Below are 19,843 nucleotides of genomic sequence, written 5' to 3' on the forward strand. Positions count from 1 at the left end.
TAAATTCACTAATTGTTTACATTATGCCCTGTTCACTTTATCATTCTCTCTCCTTCTCTGTGCATCTCTACGTATATGGTTTTTTTCTGAACCATATTTTATAGTAAACTGGTAACCTCATGCCTCTTTACCACCAAATATTTCAGGGTGTATTTCCTATGAATAAGGACATTCTCTTATATAATACAGTTATCCATAATGCAGTTATCCAAATCAGGAAATTTAACATTGCTATGATACTATTATCCAATACAATTCATATTCAAATTCCAAATTTTGTCATTTGTCCTTCTAGTGGCTTTATGGCCATGTTTCCCTCTATTTGGGGATCCTAGGGTCACACAGTACTTTTAGTTGTCATGTTCCTTTAGACAACTGTAATCTGAAACGGTTCTTTGTTTTTCTTGACCTCGACATCTGTAGAAAGTTCCTCAACCTTGGTTTGTCTTATGATTCAATTCAGGTTTTGTACTTTTGACAAGTATAACATAGCAGTGATATTGTGACTTTCTCAGTGCTTCATATAAAGAGGGGCATGCTTTAACATAGCTTTTCTTTTTCCCCATTTTTTTTTTTTTTTGTCTTTTTGCATTTGCTAGGGCCACTCTCTTGGCATATGGAGGTTCCCAGGCTAGGGGTCTAATTGGAGCCGTAGGCACCAGCCTATGCCAGAGCCACAGCAACGCAGGATCCGAGCCACATCTGTGACTACACCACAGCTCATGGCATTGCCGGATCCTTAACCCACTGAGCAAGGCCAGGGATCGAACCCACAACCTCATGGTTCCTAGTCGGATTCATTAACCACTGAGCCATGACGGGAACTCCTTTTTTTTCAAATGTAAAATAATTTTTATGGCAGCAGGAGCAGCGTATGGAAGTTCCCAGGCCAGTGATTGAATCTGAGCTGCATTTGCGAACTGTGTCACAGCTGGGGCAATGCCAGATCCTTTAACACATTATGCTGGGCTGGGGTTTGAACCCACGACTCTGCAATGACCTGAGTTGCAGCAGTCAGATTCTTAACTCACTGCACCACAGCAGGAACTCTTAGACATAGATTTTTTTTTAAAAAAGTTTCATTTTTATATATATTTACAAAGGAAAATGTAAGTGAACAAAGTGGTATCTAAACCTTATTCACATTCAGAGTGCTTACCTCCTAAGATTTTTTTCTACTGACAAGACTATAATAAATACTAGTTATCTTACTCATCTTTTACCAGATGCACAAGCTTCTTCACATATTGAAAAAGGAGCAGACCATTTACAATACAGTATTTCATGAACTTATTCGACAAGTCAGTGTGGACTGTGCAGATAGAGGAGAACTACTGTCCAAAATCAGGTGAGAGCTGTTTTTGGAGTATCCTAGTTTCCTAATGAATTTTTTTTTACAACAGAATATAATTTATTGCAAAATAGTGATACATCTTACTTTCATAGGAAACAAAACCTTTTATGACTGCTTTAATACTCACTTATGCTATTTCTGTACATAAATGGCTATTAGATTTATCAGCCTGTTTTGTAGCATAATTCTTTTTTCTTAAGTTTTTAAAATTTATTTGATTTTTTATTTTTTTGCTTTTTTTAGGGCCGTGCTCATGGCATATGGAGGTTCCCAGGCTAGGGGTCTAATTGGAGCTGTTGCCACAGCACAGCAACACGGGATCTGAGCCATGTCTGTGACACCACAGCTCACGACAACACCGGATCCTTAACCCACTGAGCGAGGCCAGTGATCGAACCCACAATCTCATGGTACCTAGTGGAATTCGTTTCCACTGTGGCACGATGGGAGCTCCATGTAGCATTATTCTTAAATAGGTTCAACAGTTGGCCTACCTTAGGGTCCACTGTAACCAACCAATTCTGAAATCACATGCCAAGGTTTTACTTAAACCGGTGAATCACTTTTCCTATTGAAAATCCTTAAGAATTTTATATTAGAATTTTTTTTATATCTGCTGTTAAGAAAATCACAAAAGTACGCTTCTCTATTCTGTTGTTAATAAGGGCCCTAAGTGCATTTCTATTATATATTCTATAATAAAAATATATTTGTTGAAAACTTCCTTAAGGTGATTTCCAGTCAGATGTTTGACACCATATTCTTTTACGATTGGGAGGCAAGTGCTGTGTGAAAAAATGGAATAAGTGTAGATTCTGGAGACACACCAGTGTGGTTTTAAATCATTATCTAGGTGTGTGACCTTGGAAAAAAATCTATACCTTGGTTTTCTTATCTGTAAATGAAGATAATAGCGACTGTGAAAATTTTCATTTATTTGTCCATTTGTCAGTCAATGATATTGAGTGTGTACTCTGTGTCAGGCGTTAAGATACTTCATAGAATTGTGCTGAGGTTTAAATGAGAGCACAGAAGTAGGTGCTCAAGGCATATGATGATTTTAGATGATGATGTAAATTCTATTATTAATTACTATAATTCTTCTTCTTATGACTACGGTACTTTCCAAAAAGCTGAAAGGAATGGTGGAATTAAAATACGGAGTTCAAATTATACATCTGCAGCTTATTTGCTATGGAACCATAAGCAAATCATTAGATCTCTCTGAATGTCTTTTGTCCTGAATGGAAATTAATAGTGTAAATTTGCTCTATTTTCTCACTGTCTGATTTATGGAAACAGAGTTCTGCTATCTGACAGTGCTGAGAAACCAGGAGCAAAGCAAACCAAGAGACTGGTCATGATTAGATACGAAGGAGTGAGTTGTTGGAACAGCATCCAGAGCTACAGAATACCAAAGTAGGATGAAGACAGAGACAATTGAACACTGAGTTGTCAATCTGAGAACAAAGCCAGGAGGGACAGATGAGGAATCATTGCGAAGGAATGAAATGACTAACTGTGTATCCAGACCTGCCTTTTATGAGGAGTAGGTGTGAATGGGACTCTTCCAGTTGCTTTCAGCCTTTGGTTTCCAGGGGCCAAAATAAGGTGAAGCCCTATTCCAAGAAGTCTAGGCAGAAAGAGATAGGCAGGAAAATAAAAGCCAAAATCCTTTAAGAAAAATTGAGCCAGACCCCAGGCAGACAAAAACACTAACTTCCAAGTGTTAGAGGTAGGATCAAAACAGGGCTTCAAAGCAAAGGATTTAGGATGAGAAAAAGTTGGAGTTAAGAATACACCTTGCTCAGTGGGTTAAGGATCCGGTGTTGCCGTGAGCTGTGGTGTAGGTTGCAGACGCGGCTCAGATCCCGAGTTGCTGTGGCTCTGGCATAGGCCGGTGGTTATAGCTCCGATTGGACCCCTAGCCTGGGAACCTCCATATGCCGAGGGAGCGGCCCAAGAAATAGCAAAAAGACAAAAAAAAAAAAAAAAAAAAAAAAGAATACAAAGTAGGGGGTGGGGGGGGGCAGCAATGAGGTTTCATGGTGGTTTCTGCAAACATTCATGATGTGCTTATAAAATGGTGAAATACTCAGTAGGTTGAGAATAATCTAGTGTCCAGCATTTCATTGTGGGAGGAGCTTTTTATTTTTTTATTTTTTTGTCTTTTTGCCATTTCTTGCATCATATGGAGGTTCCCAGGCTAGGGATCGAATCGGAGCTGTAGCTGCCAGCCTATTGCAGAGGCACAGCAACACGGGATCCGAGATACATTTGCAACCTACACCACAGCTCACGGCAATGCTGGATCCTTAACCCACTGAGCAAGGCCAGGGATCGAACCCGCAACCCCATGGTTCCTAGTCAAATTCGTTAACCACTGAGCCATGACGAGAACTCCTGGGAGCAGCTCTTTTGAAGGCCCAGGGTCTGCCTTCAATGAAGAAGAAGGAGACCTGAGCCTTCTTACAGAGTCCTCCCTGCTTCACAAGATTGTTGAGAGGATCTAACAGACCTCCCCAGTAAAACGGTAACACTGTGCATGTCCTGGAAATAACTATCAGCTCCTAGTCTCCCCTGTGTTTGCTTGTCACACTAGTTTTCTGCGCTGTCTCATTGAGTGCTTTTGGATCAGCTTAGCGTGTCTCTGCTTTTCAAGCAACTGTCTCTGAGGCCTGTTGCTCTAGAAGGAGGATTTCAAATGAAACAGAGGTTCATAATAACCATTTTTTTATAAGGAGGCGAATAACTGCCAGATTGAGTATGAGCTGAATAAGACTTTCACATTGCACAGAAATAGGGCTATTGCAGTAATTCTTTTTGGTTGACGCTATAAATATCTTTGGGTGCAGGCAGCTAACTTTCTTTCAGTTGTTATTTTAATTTTTCCCAATATTTTATTATGAGAATTTCCAAATACCTACATAAACATTGAAAGAATTTTACTGTGAGCACACCTATATCTAGATTCTGCCATTTACTTTATTTTTATTTTATTTTATTTATTTATTTTTTGTCTTTTTGCCTTTGCTAGGGCCGCTCCTGCGGCATATGGAGGTTCCCAGGCTAGGGGTCGAATCAGAGCTGTAGCCGCCGGCCTATGCCAGAGCCACAGCAACGCAGGATCCGAGCCACATCTGTGACTACACCACAGCTCATGGCATTGCCAGATCCTTAACCCACTGAGCAAGGCCAGGGATAGAACCCGCAACCTCATGGTTCCTAGTTGGATTCGTTAACCACTGCGCCACGATGGGAACTCCTAGATTCTGCCATTAACTTTATACTCTACTTGCTTTATTGCTTGTCTGTCCATGTAGCCATCTTCTGTTCATCCACCAATGTCACGAACTTCAAAGTAAAATGCAGACATCAGTGTATTTCCCTCAAATACCTCAGCATGTATATATTAACCAGAGTTCCTTTTTTTTTTTTTTTTGCTTTTTAGGGCCACACCCATGGCATATGGAGGTTCCCAGGGTAGGGGCTGAATCGGAGCTACAGCTGCTGACCTACACCACAGCTCACGGCAACGCCAGATCCTTAACCCACCAAGCAAGGCCAGGGATTGAACCCTCAACCTCATGGTTCCTAGTCAGATTTGTTTCCGCTGTGCCACGACAGGAACTCCTTTTTTCCTTTTTAGTGTAAATTTAACATGTAATAAAATGAACAAATCTTGTCTGTGTTTGTTGACTTTTGACAGATCCATACACTTAAATAACCCCAAACCATATCAAGATATAGGGTATTGACCATCACCCCACAAAATTCACTAATGTTCTTTCCCTGTAAATTCCCATCCGTGCTTCTCCAGAATTTCTGACGTCTTTGCGTCTTAGACCAGTTTCACCCACTTAGGAACTTCATACACATGGGATCGTACTACTTTTTGATGAGTAGTATGAGAAATCACATGTACTATTTTATGTAAGGCTTCTTTCATGTAGCATGTTTTTGAGATTCATCCACATTGTTGCATATATAGGTGGTTTGTTCCCTTTTGTTGCTGAATATTATTCCATGGTGTGAATGGAACAAAAAAACAGCTTATCTGTTTTCCTATGGTGGATACTCGATTGTTTCCAGTTTGGGGCTGTTGTCAATAAAGCTACTGTGAGGAGTTCTCTTGTGGCTCAGTGGGTTAAGGATCCAGCGTTGTCCCTGCAGAGGCCCAGGTTGCTGCTGTGGCATGGTTTGCTCCCTGGCCCAGGAACTTCCACATGCTGTAAGCGCAGCCTAATAAATAAATAAATAAAGCTACTGTGAACATTCTTTTAGGAATCTTTTTATGTAAATGTGTTTTCATTTCTTGGGTAAATACCTAGGAATGGGATTGCTAGTTTGTAAAGTAAGGGTTTTTTTAAAATGAAAAAAAAAACTTATTTTTATAAAACTTTACAAGGTTATTTTCCATTTGTAGTTATTATAAAATATTGGCTATATTTCCCATATTATACAGTATGTCATAAAGTAGGTTTAAGTTTATTGTTAGAAGAAATTGTCATACTTTTCCCCAAAGTGTTCGTATCATTATTTACTCCTACTTGCAGTGTATGAGAGTTCTGATTGCTCTAAGTTTCTGCCAGCATTTGATTATTTAATTCTTTTTAATTTGGGCCATTCTGGTGGGTGTGTAAGAGTGTTGTTATGGTTTTAACTTACATTTCCCTATCACCTCTTGATGTTGAGCACTCTTTTGTGAGCTTATTGACCATTTGTTATTTTTCTGAAATATCTGTTCAAATTTTTGCCTAATTTTAAATTGAGGTGCTTTTTTGAATTTTTTTTATTAAAGTAGAGTTGATTTTCAGTGTTTATGCCAGTTTCTGCTGTACAGCAGAGTGACCCCGTCATACATATATGCACATTCTTATTCTCATACTATCTTCCATCGTATTCTCTCCTAAGAGATTGGATATAGTTCCCTGTGCTCTACAGTAGGACCTCATTGCTTATTTATTCTGGGTTGTCTTTTTATTATTGAGTTCAGGAGTTCTTTATATATATAATTTTATGTTTACATTTAGTGTAAATATTAATGTATTTAAAAATACATATACAGTTGACCCTTGAATAACACACGTTTGAACTGTATGGGCCCACTTACACATGGATTTTTTTTTCTCCAGTAAATACAGTACTACATGTTCCACGGTTTATTGAATCCATGGATTTGGAACCTTGGATACAGAGGGCATTCGAGCATCCTTGGATTTTGGCGTCATAGTGGGTCCTAGAACCAATATCCAACAGATACCAAGGGATGACAGTTCACGAATTTTTGACTGTGCAAGGGTGGGCACCCCAACCCCTAAGGTGTTCAAGGGTCAACTGCATTTAGTATTTTCTCCCAGTTTGTTACTGGCCTATTCATTTTTTAAATTTTTTTAAATTGTATTTAATTTTTTGTCTTTTCTAGGGCCGCTCCCAAGGCATATGGAGGTTCCCAAGCTAGGGGTCTAATCGCAGCTGTAGCCACCGGCCTACACCAGAGCCACAGCAACGCGGGATGCGAGCCGCATCTGCGACCTACACCACAGCTCATGGCAATGCCGGATCCTTAACCCACTGAGCGAGGCCAGGGATCGAACCCGCAACCTCATGGTTCCTAGTCGGATTTGTTTCCCCTGTTCCATGATGGGAACTCCCTATTCATTTTTTAAAAAATGTGCTCACATGACTTTCTTTTGAAAAATGAAAGTTTCATTTTAAGAATAGTTTTAGATCTACAGAAGAATTGAACAGATGATACAGAGTTTCCGTATACACCCCTCTCTCCATGTATAGTTTCCCTTATTATTAACACCTGTGTTAATGTGGTACCTTTGTTATAATTAATGAACCAATATATCAATATGATTATTGAAGTTCATAGTTTACATTAAGATTTATTCTTGTGTTATACAGTTCTCTGGGTTTTGACAAATGCTTATTTCGACCATGAAAAGGAGTGAAGTACTGTGATATGTGATGTTTCATGGGAGAACCTTGAAAACATTATGCTAAGTGAAAGACGCTACTCACAAAAGATCACTTCTTATATGATTCCATGTATATGAAATGTCCAAAGAGGCAAATCTAGACAGAAAGTAGATGAGCAGTTATAGGAACTGAGAGAAAGACTGGAGAGGTGTTTTGAGGGAGTTCCTTCCTGCTCAGAGAGTTAAGGATCTGACGTTACAGCTGCAGTGGCTTTGGTTATAGCTGTAGCACAGTTTGATCCCTGGCCCAGGAATTGCTGTATGCTGCAGGTGCAGCCAAAAAAAAAAAAAAAGTGTTTTGCGATGATAAAAATACTCCAGAATTAGATAATGCTGAATGTTGCACAACTTTGTAAATGTACTAAATACTTCATTATACACTTTAAAAGGGTAAATTTTATGGCATATAAATTATAAATCTCAATAAAAATTACAGTATTCCCTGATAGTCATTCCATCAGTGATTTCTCACTTATGTTGCCCCGGTTACTTTGTGTATCAAATTTCACATAATAAAAAGTTTAAGCACCTTGGTTTTTTTTGGGGGGGGCATGCCTATGGCATGTGGAAGTTCCTGGGCCATAGATCGAACCTGCGCCACATCAGTGACCCAAGATGTGCAGTGACAATGCCAAATCCTTAACTTGCTGTTCCACAGGAGAACTCCTAAACACCATTTTTTATATAAGCATAATATCTACTTTCCTATAACTTTTACTAGCTAATCTTAATTTTATACTCTAAAAATCCTCAGAATAAGTCCGTTCTTTCCTTCTCATTTATTTATTTATTTATTTATTTTTTTTTTAATGGCCATACCTGTGGCATATGGAAGTTCCCAGCTCGAATTGTAGCTGCAGCTGCTGGCATACACCACAGCCACAGCCATGCCAGACCGCTGACCTGCTGAGTGAGGCCAGGGATTGAACCCAAGTCCTCATGGATGCTAATTGTATTTGTTTCTGCTGCACCATAACAGGAACTCCGAGGCTTTGTTTATTGTTTATTTTTAAATAGTTGGTCTCTTTTTACATTTTGGTCAATTTGAGAAAAATGATTTTATACATGAATTTATTTATAAAAAATACTATTTATAGGCATTCCCATCATGGCTCAGTGGTTAACGAATCTGACTTGGAACCATGGGATTGTGGGTTCAATCCCTGGCCTTGTGCAGTGGATTAGGGATCCAGCCTTGCTGTGAGCTGTGGTGTAGGTCGCAGATGCAGCTCGGATCTGGTGTTGCTATGGCTGTGGTGTAGGCCGGCGGCTACAGCTCCGATTGGACCCATAGCCTGGGAACCTCCATATGCTGCAGGTGCGGCCCTAGAAAAAACAAAACAAAACGAAAATACCATTTATAAAAATTCCACTATGTTCAAGGCACTCTGTTAGATGGTCTTAAATGTATAAATATATGATATAGTTTATATTCTCTTAGAGTTTATAATTTAGAAGAAGAAATAAAAGAAGTCCTTATTTTGTTTTACACCTCAGACATTATATTCCAAATAATCATGACTAGTTCAAGTTCTCCACAGTTCATTCTCTTGTATGAACATGGCAGGAATTCACAGCCTGGATCCTTTTCTTTTTCAGCCTTGTTTTTTCCCACATATCTTTTGTGAGTGTCTATTCATTTTTTCCCTAACAGTACTTTCTCATGTATTTTCTGGCTCCCTTTTCCTTTTCTTCTGCATGACACCTTGTTTTCCTTCTTTCTCACGCAGAGAGCGGTATGTGCAAATGCTCGACCAAATCGCCCGGCAGATGATTGACTTCTACAAAGACATGGTAACTCAGCGAATGATGGACCAGCGCATTTTAGAAGAATTGTACAATTTTAAGAATGTTATTGAGGAACTGACCAGGTAAAAACTGCTTATCAAAGGTCTTCTCTTTTTTTTTTTTTTTCTTGCTTTTTATGGCTGCACCTGCTGCATAGGAAGTTCCCAGGCCAGGGGTCAAAATGGAGCTCCAAGCCTAAACCACAGCCACAGCAACGCAAGATCCGAGCTGCATCTGCGACCTACACCGCAGTTCACAGCCGTGCCTGATCCTTAACCCAGTGAGTGAGGTCAGGGATTGAACCCTATTGTCCTGGATATTGTTCAGGTTCGTAACCCTCTGAGCTACAATGGGAACTCTGTATCAAAGCTCTTCTAAAGAGATTAAAAAAATATTCAGGGAAAGTAGAATGGTCAAATGTCAGGACTTTCTCATTCTCTTTTCATGTTTAGCAAGAGAACAGAAAGGCCTGAATAGAGATGTAGAGACATGGGTTGTGCAGGTCCACACAAAACTAGAGTTCTGTGTGTATTTGAAAGGGAAAAGACTCTTGTTCTTCCTGCCAGGATAGCGAAGTTTATCTTAATCTGGTTTACAGAGCAGTGCTGTGATTATGGCTGTTGAGGTTCAAATCCCAAAGAGAATAAGCACTAAATAGCAGTCACGTTTAATGATCATCTAACCTTGTGGCAAGATACAGTGGCAAGAATGAAGAAGACAGGCTGTGTCAGAGGGCAGGGTAGAGGGGCCTTAAGGCTTTGCCTACGAGCATCTGCCTTCAGTCCACTCTAGAGAATCCTCTAGATCCTCTTTCTGCCTGTTCCTAGCCAGTCTTATTCCATTGCCAAACCTGGTTAAGAGTCCATCTGAATGAACACTAGATTTTAGTTTGCTTTGTAAGGTTGAAAAACTTGGAAGAGATCTAAACGTGATTACTAAGAAGATTCCTGTATATAAATCTGATTTCCTGGGTAGAAACTTTTTTATTTATTATTATTATTATTATTAGTCTTTTTGCCATTTCTTGGGCCGTTCTCGCGGCATATGGAGGTTCCCAGGCTAGGGGTCCAGTCGGAGCTGTAGCTGCCAGTCTATACCAGAGCCACAGCAATGTGGGATCCGAACCTCTTCTGCGACCTACACCACAGCTCCCGGCAACGCCGGATCCTTAATCCACTGAGCAAGGCCAGGGATAGATCAAACCTGCAACCTCATGGTTCCTAGTCGGATTTGTTAACCACTGCACCACGATGGTAACTCCTTTTATTTTTTAGAAACTTTTTTAAAGTCTTCGATTATGAATGTAAAATTTGTTTGCTTTATTTCAGGGAGCTGTGTCTGGTTCGGGCACATGATGTGAAATTAACAAAGGAAGCAGAGAAGGCCCACAGGGATTTGGCACAAGCTCTTTTAGATGCTGAAGAGAATGCCAAGTGAGTTACCAAATGTTAGCCATTATGTCGTATTTGCTTCATACCTTATTTCAAGACATAAAATTTTATGGGAACACTTAAAGTTTTTTTCTTTAATTATAACAGTGCCTGAAGGAGTTAATATATGTAAAGTTGATTGCATATATTAACTCCTCCATGTGCTGTTGCAATACAGTGCATCTTGTGTCTCCTTGTGTGAGAATTTTCCAGTGGGATATACCTAGGAGTGAAATTACTGGGTCATAGGATATGCATAGCCTTGTCTGGCTGGATATTACCAAAGCCCCCACAGTGTAGTGGTATCAGTACATATTCTAATCTGAGTATGAAGTTTCTCTTTTGCCCATATATTATATCAGTGTTTGATATGAAAATGTATCTGATTTTTATTTGCATTTTCCTAGTTAGTAGTGTGAGTCTAGTTCTTTTTTAGATTTTAATTCATTTTTTTGAATTTACCGTAGTCCTAATGTTTTTATGCTATTTTAGGGGTTAGCAGACTTTCTATAAAGGTGAGATATGGTTTCTAATAAAAACTACTCAATCAACTCTGCCTTTGTAATATGTGCCATTATAGTGCAAAAGCAGCCAGGGACAATACCAGAACATGGCTGTGCTCCAATAAAGCTTTATTTATTGACACTGAAATCTGAATTTATAACTTTTGGGGGGGGCCTTTTTGTCTTTTTAGGGCCATATGGAGGTTCCCAGGCTAGGGGTCGAATTGGCGCTACGGCTGCCAGCCTACGCCAGAGCCATAGCAACGCATGATCCGAGCCGAATCTGCGACTTACATCACAGTTCACGGCAACACTGGATCCTTAACCCACTGAGTGAGGCCAAGGGTCGAACCAGCAACCTCACGGTTCCTAGTCAGATTCGTTTCCGCTGTGTCATGACAGGAACTTCCTGGATTTTTAACATTTCTATGTGTGACAGATTATTCTCTTATTGTTTTTAATCATTATCAAATATAAGAAGTAAATATGTAAAAAATTAAAAATTAAAATTCTTAGCTCATGTGCTATACAAAAACAAGTGGTGGGCCAGGTTTGACCTGTAGGCTGTAGTTTGCTGACCTTTATTCTATTTCATTTTCATAATCTATTTCATTTTCTGTTAGAGTTCTGATTACTAGGAAGCTCTTGAGTGTATAGCAAAAGATATGTTTAATTGCAGTTTAATTTCTTTTTTCTTTTTTTTTTTTGCTATTTCTTGGGCCGCTCCCGTGGCATATGGAGGTTCCCAGGCTAGGGGTCTAATTGGAGCTGTAGCCACCGGCCTACACCAGAGCTACAGCAATGCAGGATCCAAGCCGCGTCTGCAACCTATACCACAGCTCACGGCAACGCCGGATCGTTAACCCACTGAGCAAAGGCAGGGACCGAACCCGCAACCTTATGGTTCCTAGTCGGATTCGTTAACCACTGCACCACGACGGGAACTCCCCAGTTTAATTTCTTACTTAGTTGATTAAAAATATTATTACAGAAGCAGCACATGTGCCTTATAAGAAAATTGGAAAATGCAAGGGGAGTTACCATCGTAGTGCAGCGGAAACAAATCCAACTAGGAACCATAAGGTTGTGTAGTCGATCCTTGGCTTCACTCAGTGATTTAAGGATCTGGTGTTGCCAAGAGCTGTGGTTTAGGTCGAAGACGAGGCTTGGATCCCGAGTTGCTGTGGCTGTGGTGTAGGCCGGCAGCTGTAGCTCCAATTTGACCTCTAGCCTGGGAACCTCCATATGCTGCGGGTGTGGCCCTAAAAAGCAAAGGAAAAAAAAAAGAGAAAATACAGACAAGCAAAAATAATTTAAAAATCACAATTTCACCGTCTATAGATTACTAGTTAAATACTTCACAGTACTTAAACTTTGTGTATATTCTTGTGGATCTTTTCTCTGTGTACATGTGCACACATGCATTTTTTTTTCTCTTTTTTGACCATGCCTTTGGTATATGGAAGTTCCAGGGCCAGGGATTGAATCTAAGCCATGGCTGCAACCTACACCACAGTTGCAGCCATGCTGGATCCTTAACCCACTGTGCCAGGCCAGGGATCAAACCCATGCTGCCTCAGAGACGAGGCCAGATCCTTAACCCACTATGCCACAGCGGGAACTCCACCCATGCTTTAAAAAATTTTTTTTTTTAATTTGAATTTAATTTTTTTTTTTTTTTTTTTTTTTTTTTTTTTTAGGGCCACATCCATGGCATACTGATGTTCTCAGGCTAGGGGTCTGATCAGAACTACATCTGCTGGCCTACACCACAGCCTCAGCCACACGGGGTCCCAGCCATTTCTGTGACCTACACCACAGCTCAAGGCAATGCTGGATCCTTAACCAACTGAGCAAGGCCAGGGATCACACCTGTGTCCTTGTGGATACTAGTTGGGTTTGTTACCACTGAGCCATGACGGGAACTCTGCATTTTTTTAACCAAAATTGTATTGTACATACTATCAGACTCCTGTTTTCTTAGGTCAACAATCTGTACCTATTTCAGCAAATTTTTACTTCATAAATTACCCAGTTTATATTTGAATTTTTAAAATTATTCCCAAAATGAATTTTACATTGAGTTGTCCAAACTAGTACCCAATCTAGAACAACACAATTGCATCTTATTTTATGGCCTGATTTATTTATTGAATTGAATTGAATTGAATTGATTTTTTGGGTCTTTTTGCCATTGGGCTGCTCTCGCGGCCTATGGAGGTTCCCAGGCTAGGGTCTAATCAGAGCTGTAGCCCCCAGCCTATGCCACAGCCATACCAACTCAGGATCCGAGCTGTGTCTGCAATCTGCACCACAGCTCAGGGCAAAGCCGGGTCCTTAACCCAGTGAGCAAGGACAGGGATCGAACCCACAACCTCATGGGGGTTGACGACGGGAACTCCCTGGCCTGATTTAAAATCTGGCATTGTCTTTTTCTTTTTTCTTTTTCTTTTTTTTGTCTTTTGTCTTTTTGTTGTTGTTATTGTTGCTGTCTCTTGGTTCTTGGGCCGCTCCCGCGGCATATGGAGGTTCCCAGGCTAGGGGTTGAATCGGAGCTGTAGCCACCGGCCTACGCCAGAGCCACAGCAACGCGGGATCCGAGCCGCATCTGCAACCTACACCACAGCTCACGGCAACGCCGGATCGTTAACCCACTGAGCAAGGGCAGGGACCGAACCCGCAACCTCATGGTTCCTAGTCGGATTCGTTAACCACAGTGCCACGACGGGAACTCCTGCTTTTTTCAAAAAATTTAATTTTTTTGTTTTTTAGGACCGCACCCATGGCATATGGAAGTTCCCAGGCTATGGGTTGAATTGGAACTACAGCTGCTGGCCTATGCCACAGCAATGCAGGATCTGAGCTGCATCTGTGACCTATACTACAGCTCACCGCAGTGCTGGATTCCCAACGCACTGAGCAAGACCAGGTTTCAATCTCACATCCTCATGGATGCTAGTCAGATTTGTTTCCACTGTGCCACAACAGAAATTCTTGCCTTTTTAAAAAAAATTTGCTAAAGAATGACTGTATTTTCTAAATGTCAAGAAAAACACACATGAATACAAAATATAAATTCAAACATATATTCTCAGTTCTATTTTATTCCTTGCTAGAATGACAAGGGTAACCTCATCATTTTTTGCCCACTGAATGTACTACTGTTTTCCATAGGTGATTCACCCTTGTTGTCTTATTTAGTAAATAACTATTCTGTAGTTTATCTTCTGTCTTCTTACCTCTAATACTATCTCTCTGTGCTCTTTCTGAGCTGATGATCTTGCTTTCTAAAACGTAGAAGCAAACTGAAGAAAACTCAAGCTCTCACCCCTCCATCTACCCACCCACCTGCACCTGTGCTCATGCGTTCTATCTCTCTTTCTCTTACAGTGGATGAACTGTTTGCTTTCTGAGGCTGATCTCTCCGTTTGTACTATTACATCTGCTCTTACCTACTCAAGATATTTTCAGCAAATATTTCCTCTTTCTCCTGTGTCAATTTTTCTCTCTCCATTTCATTTGTCCCGTCAGTAGACACGTATGCTATAATCACTCTTAAAAAAAACAACAAAAGGAAACAAAATCCCCCAAACCCAAAAACCAAACTTAAAGACTCTCAAGTCTCTTAGGACAACACATCCTCTTCTAGCTATGGCCCCTTTCTCTGCTCCTCTAACAACAGACTTCTTGAAAAGTGGTCATACTCGTTATCTCTGCTTTCTGTCCTCCCGTTATTGCTTGAACCCACTCCAATCTGGCTTTCACCCCACCTTTGCACCAGCCTGCACTTGTCAAAGTTGCCAGTGACTTTCATATTGCTAAATTCAAGGGTCAGTTCTCAGTTCTCATTTCACTTGACTTAGCAGCGGCATTTGTCATAACTGACCAGTTGCTTTTACGTACGACAATGTCTCAGTATTTTATGCTCTCCTAGTTTTCTTTCTGCTTCACTGTTGGCTCCTTCGTAGTGATGTATCCCTTATAGTTTCCTTTCATCTCATCAATTTCTATTTATTTATTTTTAAGTATATTTATTTCAGTATAGTTTATTTATTTATAATGTGTTAGTTTCTGGTATACTGCAAAGTGATTCAGTTATACGTGTATATACATATTATTTTTCATATTTTTTCCATTATAGTTTGTCACAGGATATTGAATATAGTCCTATACAGTAGAACCTTGTTGTTTATTTTACATATAGTTGTTTGTACCTGCTAATCCCAACTCCTAATATATCCCTTCCCTACCTCCTTTCCCCTTTGGTAACTGTAAGTTTGTTCTTTATGTCTTCATCTCACCCGATTTCTAAATGCCGGTGCACTTATTCCCTGGATCTTTCCTCTTTCTATATTCACTTCCTAAATGAATCCATTCAGTTTATATAGTAGGCACTAAACAGATATTTGCTGAATGAACTTAAGAAAATAAACTAGAACCTCTTTTGTGTTAATCACCGTAACAATAAAACATCTTCAATTTTTTTTTTTTTTTTTGCCTTTTCTAGGACGTCTCCGCGGCACATGGAGGTTACCAGGCTAGGGGTTCAATCAGAGCTGTAGCCGCCGGCCTATGCCAGAGCCACAGCAACGCAGGATCTACACCACAGCTCATGGCAATGCCGGATCTTTAACCCACTGAGCAAAGCCAGGGATCGAACCCGAAACCTCATCGTTCCTAGTTGGATTTGCTAAGCACTGAGCCACGACGGGAACTCTTAAAACATCTTCTAAAACCAGAGAAAAGTGGAAGAAAAGAGAGGGGAAAAAAAATCTCTTTTTCTTTAAACATTGATTTTGAAGTAGGATGGTTCAGTTTTTTTCTGTGTGATTAGAAATTATAGATAATACCTTTTTTTTTTTTTTTTTTTTTTTCTGTCTTTTTGCTCTTTCTTGGGCCGCTCCTGCGGCACATGGAGGTTCCCAGGCTAGGGGTGTAATCGGAGCTGTAGCTGCCAGCCTACACCAGAGCCACAGCAACGCGGGATCCGAGCCGCGTCTGCGGCCTACACCACAGCTCACGGCAACGCTGGATCGTTAACCCACTGAGCAAGGGCAGGGATTGAACCTGCAACCTCATGGTTCCTAGTCGGATTCGTTAACCACAGTGCCACGACGGGAACTCTGATAATACTTTTTTTCTTTCTTTCTTTCTTTTTTCTTTTTTTTTTTTTTTTGCCATCCCACAGCATATGGAGTTCCTGAGCCCACGATCAGATCCAAGAAGCAGTTTTGACTGATGCTGCAGGTCTGGCAACATCAGATCCTTAATCCACTGGGTGAGGCCAAGTATCAAACCTGTGTCCTGGTGCTCCAGAGGCATTGTCAACCCCATTGTGCCACAGTGGGAACTCTAATATTTTTTTTAAACTAATTATTTTGTTGAAAATTTGGAAAATGTAGAAGCATATCAATAAGAAAATAAAGAACATTCATAATTCTTTCTTTTAGAGTTAACTACTATTAATATTTCACTTTATTTGCTTTTTAGTGGCATATGGAAGTTAATATTTTAATATATTTTTCTTTTATATACATATTTTTAATAAAAATGAGATCAAACTAAATAAATGCTATTATCATTTGGGTTTTCTTATTTTATGTTGTACACACATTTTTTTCCTATGTTTCAGAATATTAAGAACATGATCTTGAGTTCCCGTTGTGGCACAGTGGAAACAAATCCGATTAGTATCCATGAGGATGTGGGTTTGACTCCTGGCTTTGCTCAGTGGGTTGGGATCTGGCATCGCCGTGGGCTATGGTGTAGGTTGAAGACATGGTTTGGATCCTGCATTGCTGCGGCTGTGGCTTAGGCTGCCAGCTACAGCTCCGATTTGACCCCTAGCCTGGGAACTTCCATGTTTTGTGGGTGTGGCCATGAAAAGCAAAGCAAAACAAAACAAAAACATGGTATTTAATTAGCTACAGGGTATTTTCTTCATAGAGCTACATTATGTATTTTATTTGGCCAATCCCTTGTTGTTGGACATTAAGGTTGTTTCTGAATTTTTTCTTTTGTTATTATAAACAAGGGTCAGTAACGCCCTTTTTAAAATTGAGGTTTTTCAGGGAATTCCCATTGTGGCTCAGCAGAAATGAGTCTGGCTAGCATCCATGAGGATGCAGGTTCCATCCCTGACCTCGATGAGTGGGGATCCTGTGTTGCCATGGGCTGTGGTGTAGGTCGCAGACGTGGCTCGGATCCTACATTGCTGTGGCTGTGGCGTAGGCCGTCAGCTGCGGCTCCTGTTCAGCCCCTAGCCTGGGAGCCTCCATGTGCTGTGGGTGCGGCCCTAAAAATACAAAAGACATAAATAAATAAATAAATAAATACATAAATAAAATTGAGGTCTTTCAGATAGTAAGGTACATAATTCTTAAGGTTGTAGCTTATTGAAATTTTATACATATATTTATCTATGTGCTACCTAGGGTGATTAATTTTTTCTCAGTTTTTTTTTTTTTTTTAACAAGTGAAAGCCTCTAAATAGAATAAGCTTTAAGAATTGATGTTGGTGGTTCATGGCTTTCACCAAAATTAGAAGAATTTTCTGTCATTGACCTTTAACTCTTACAGAAAAGTTAGTATTACTTAGGAGGAAGTGCTTCAAAAGGATTATGAAAGGCTACCAGTTACTTTACAACTTCTGTGTTTGCATTTAATCTCAGAAAGGCTTTTAATTCTCGGAGTTCCCATCATGGCTCAGTGGTTAACAAATCCGACTAGGAATCATGAGGTTGTAGGTTCGATCCCTGGCCTTGCTTAGTGGGTTAAGGATCCAGCGTTGCCGTGAGCTGTGGTGTAGGTCGCAGACGTGGCTTGGATCCCATGTTGCTCTGGCTGTGGCGTAGGTCGGTGGCTGCAGCTCCAATTCCACCCCTAGCCTGGGAACCTCCATATGCCGTGAATGTGGCCCTAAAAAAAAAGCAAAAAAAAAAAAAAATCTTTTAATTCTAAAAGAAACTTCAGTGTAAGTTAGAAGGAAAAGTATGTTCTGGTAGGCATGAAGAAAAATGGTGTAAGAAAAAAAATTATATTTAAGCTTTTGATTGGTACAGAATTTCTTTAAATCTTATACTAATTACATATTAAAATTTAAAAATATAGTGGCTCACAATTCTTGGTCTTTGTGCCGTTGTACCTTTTTAATAAAGAATTCTGAATTCTATGACATAAAAGACTAAAAGCAGCTATATTACTGCTACTTGTATTCTAAATTTTTCATTAATATAGTGTTATACCATTAGAATGCCATGGTATAATTTATTCTAGTAAATAAAGAATATGATGAGTAGTGTTTGGAGCAGGGAATGATATAGTGAACCTTTTACTTTAAGACCTTTGTTAGATTTATAAACGAAAAGTGAATGTTTTATCTTCTTTTTCATTGTATATTAGTTTTACTAATATATCGAGCAATTATACTATAATTACTCTATGATGAGTTTTAAAGATGTAAAACTTATACCATAATTACTCTATGATGAGTTTTAAAGCTTTAAAACTTATTTTAAAACAAAGCTATTTTCTAAAATGCTTATTTTAGAACAAAGTTATTTTTTAATAGGTATTTATGTAGCTGTTTATTAATTTTTCTTTCAGAATTGTAGAAGAATATCATGACTTATATACATTACAAAGAGGAAGAATGGAGAGTGATATTAAACAATTAATGATGGAAAGAGATGTCTGGAGCTCATCCACATATGACTTGTCCATAAAGGTTGATTCATCTGGAGTCAAAATTTCTTTTTTTCTTTTCTTTTTTTTTTTTTTGTCTTTTTAGGGCCACACCCATGACACATGGAGATTCCAAGACTAGGGGTCAAGTTGGAGTTGCAGCCACCGCCTATTCCACAGTCACAGCAATGCCAGATCCAAGCTGCATCTGCAATCTACACCACAGCTCATGGCAACGCCGGATCCTTAACCCACTGAGCAAGGCCAAGGATCAAACCCACGTCCTCATGGATGCTAGTCATGTTTGTTAACCGCTGAGCCAGGACAGGAACTCCCAAAATTTCTTTTTTTGACTGAATAAAGTTTCATTTTACAATTGTCAATAATCTAGATAGAAAATTAAAAGATGAAGATTTATATTTAATTGATGAAAAATGCAGCTATTCTATTATGGGCCTTGAAAAAAAGGTAAAAGTTTTCTTTGTTTCTTCTCTATTGCCCAATTAAGGGATCATTTTTTTTTTTTTCCATTAGAACCTATGAAGTATGAGCAGGAATTCTTTTTCTGTTGCATATGAATGTGTTTCAACTTTATACTGTTAATAAACTAAGAAAAACTTTTTTTAAAAAACATAATCTAAGCATATTAAGATCATTGGATAACTTACTTTGGTTCTATTGCCTTGGTACCCAGTATGACAACCGTATTGAAACATGGCAGCCTGTGGACCATTCTAGTGATGCTCTAGGAAAGTAGCAAAGTTGTACAATATTCTGTTTTTCTAAAATGTTTACTGGTTGGGTGCCTGATTTCACATCTGAGACTTATAGTATTAACAGCAAATTATGACCCTCTGCAGATTCATTTTTTGTCCTGTTTTCCTCTGGAATGGTCAGATATCATCTAGGACACAAATATTCTGTTCTGATGATTTTTTTTTTTTTTGTCTTTTTCTAAGGCTACATCTGTGGCACATGGAGGTTCCCAGGCTAGGGGTTTAATTGGAGCTGAAGCCACTGGCCTATGCCACAGCCACAGCAATGCCGGATCCGAGCCGAGTGTGCAACCTACACCACAGCTCATGGCAACACCAGATC

General features: G+C 39.6%; 1 protein-coding gene across 3 annotated transcripts in view; it reads left to right on the top strand.

Moving 5' to 3' along the window:
• The window catches only part of AXDND1 (axonemal dynein light chain domain containing 1), an 89,656-nt gene that overhangs the window by 21,774 nt on the left and 48,039 nt on the right, over positions 1 to 19,843 (top strand). For all 3 annotated transcript variants that reach the window (XM_021063739.1, XM_021063737.1, XM_021063740.1), the window contains 4 exons: positions 1,227 to 1,348; positions 9,072 to 9,212; positions 10,458 to 10,562; positions 18,668 to 18,788. In XM_021063739.1, coding sequence (XP_020919398.1) covers positions 1,227 to 1,348; positions 9,072 to 9,212; positions 10,458 to 10,562; positions 18,668 to 18,788 — 489 coding nt within the window. The remainder of the gene's footprint in view (positions 1 to 1,226; positions 1,349 to 9,071; positions 9,213 to 10,457; positions 10,563 to 18,667; positions 18,789 to 19,843) is intronic.

Source organism: Sus scrofa, chromosome 9, assembly GCF_000003025.6.
Source record: "Sus scrofa isolate TJ Tabasco breed Duroc chromosome 9, Sscrofa11.1, whole genome shotgun sequence".
NCBI lineage: Eukaryota > Metazoa > Chordata > Mammalia > Artiodactyla > Suidae > Sus > Sus scrofa.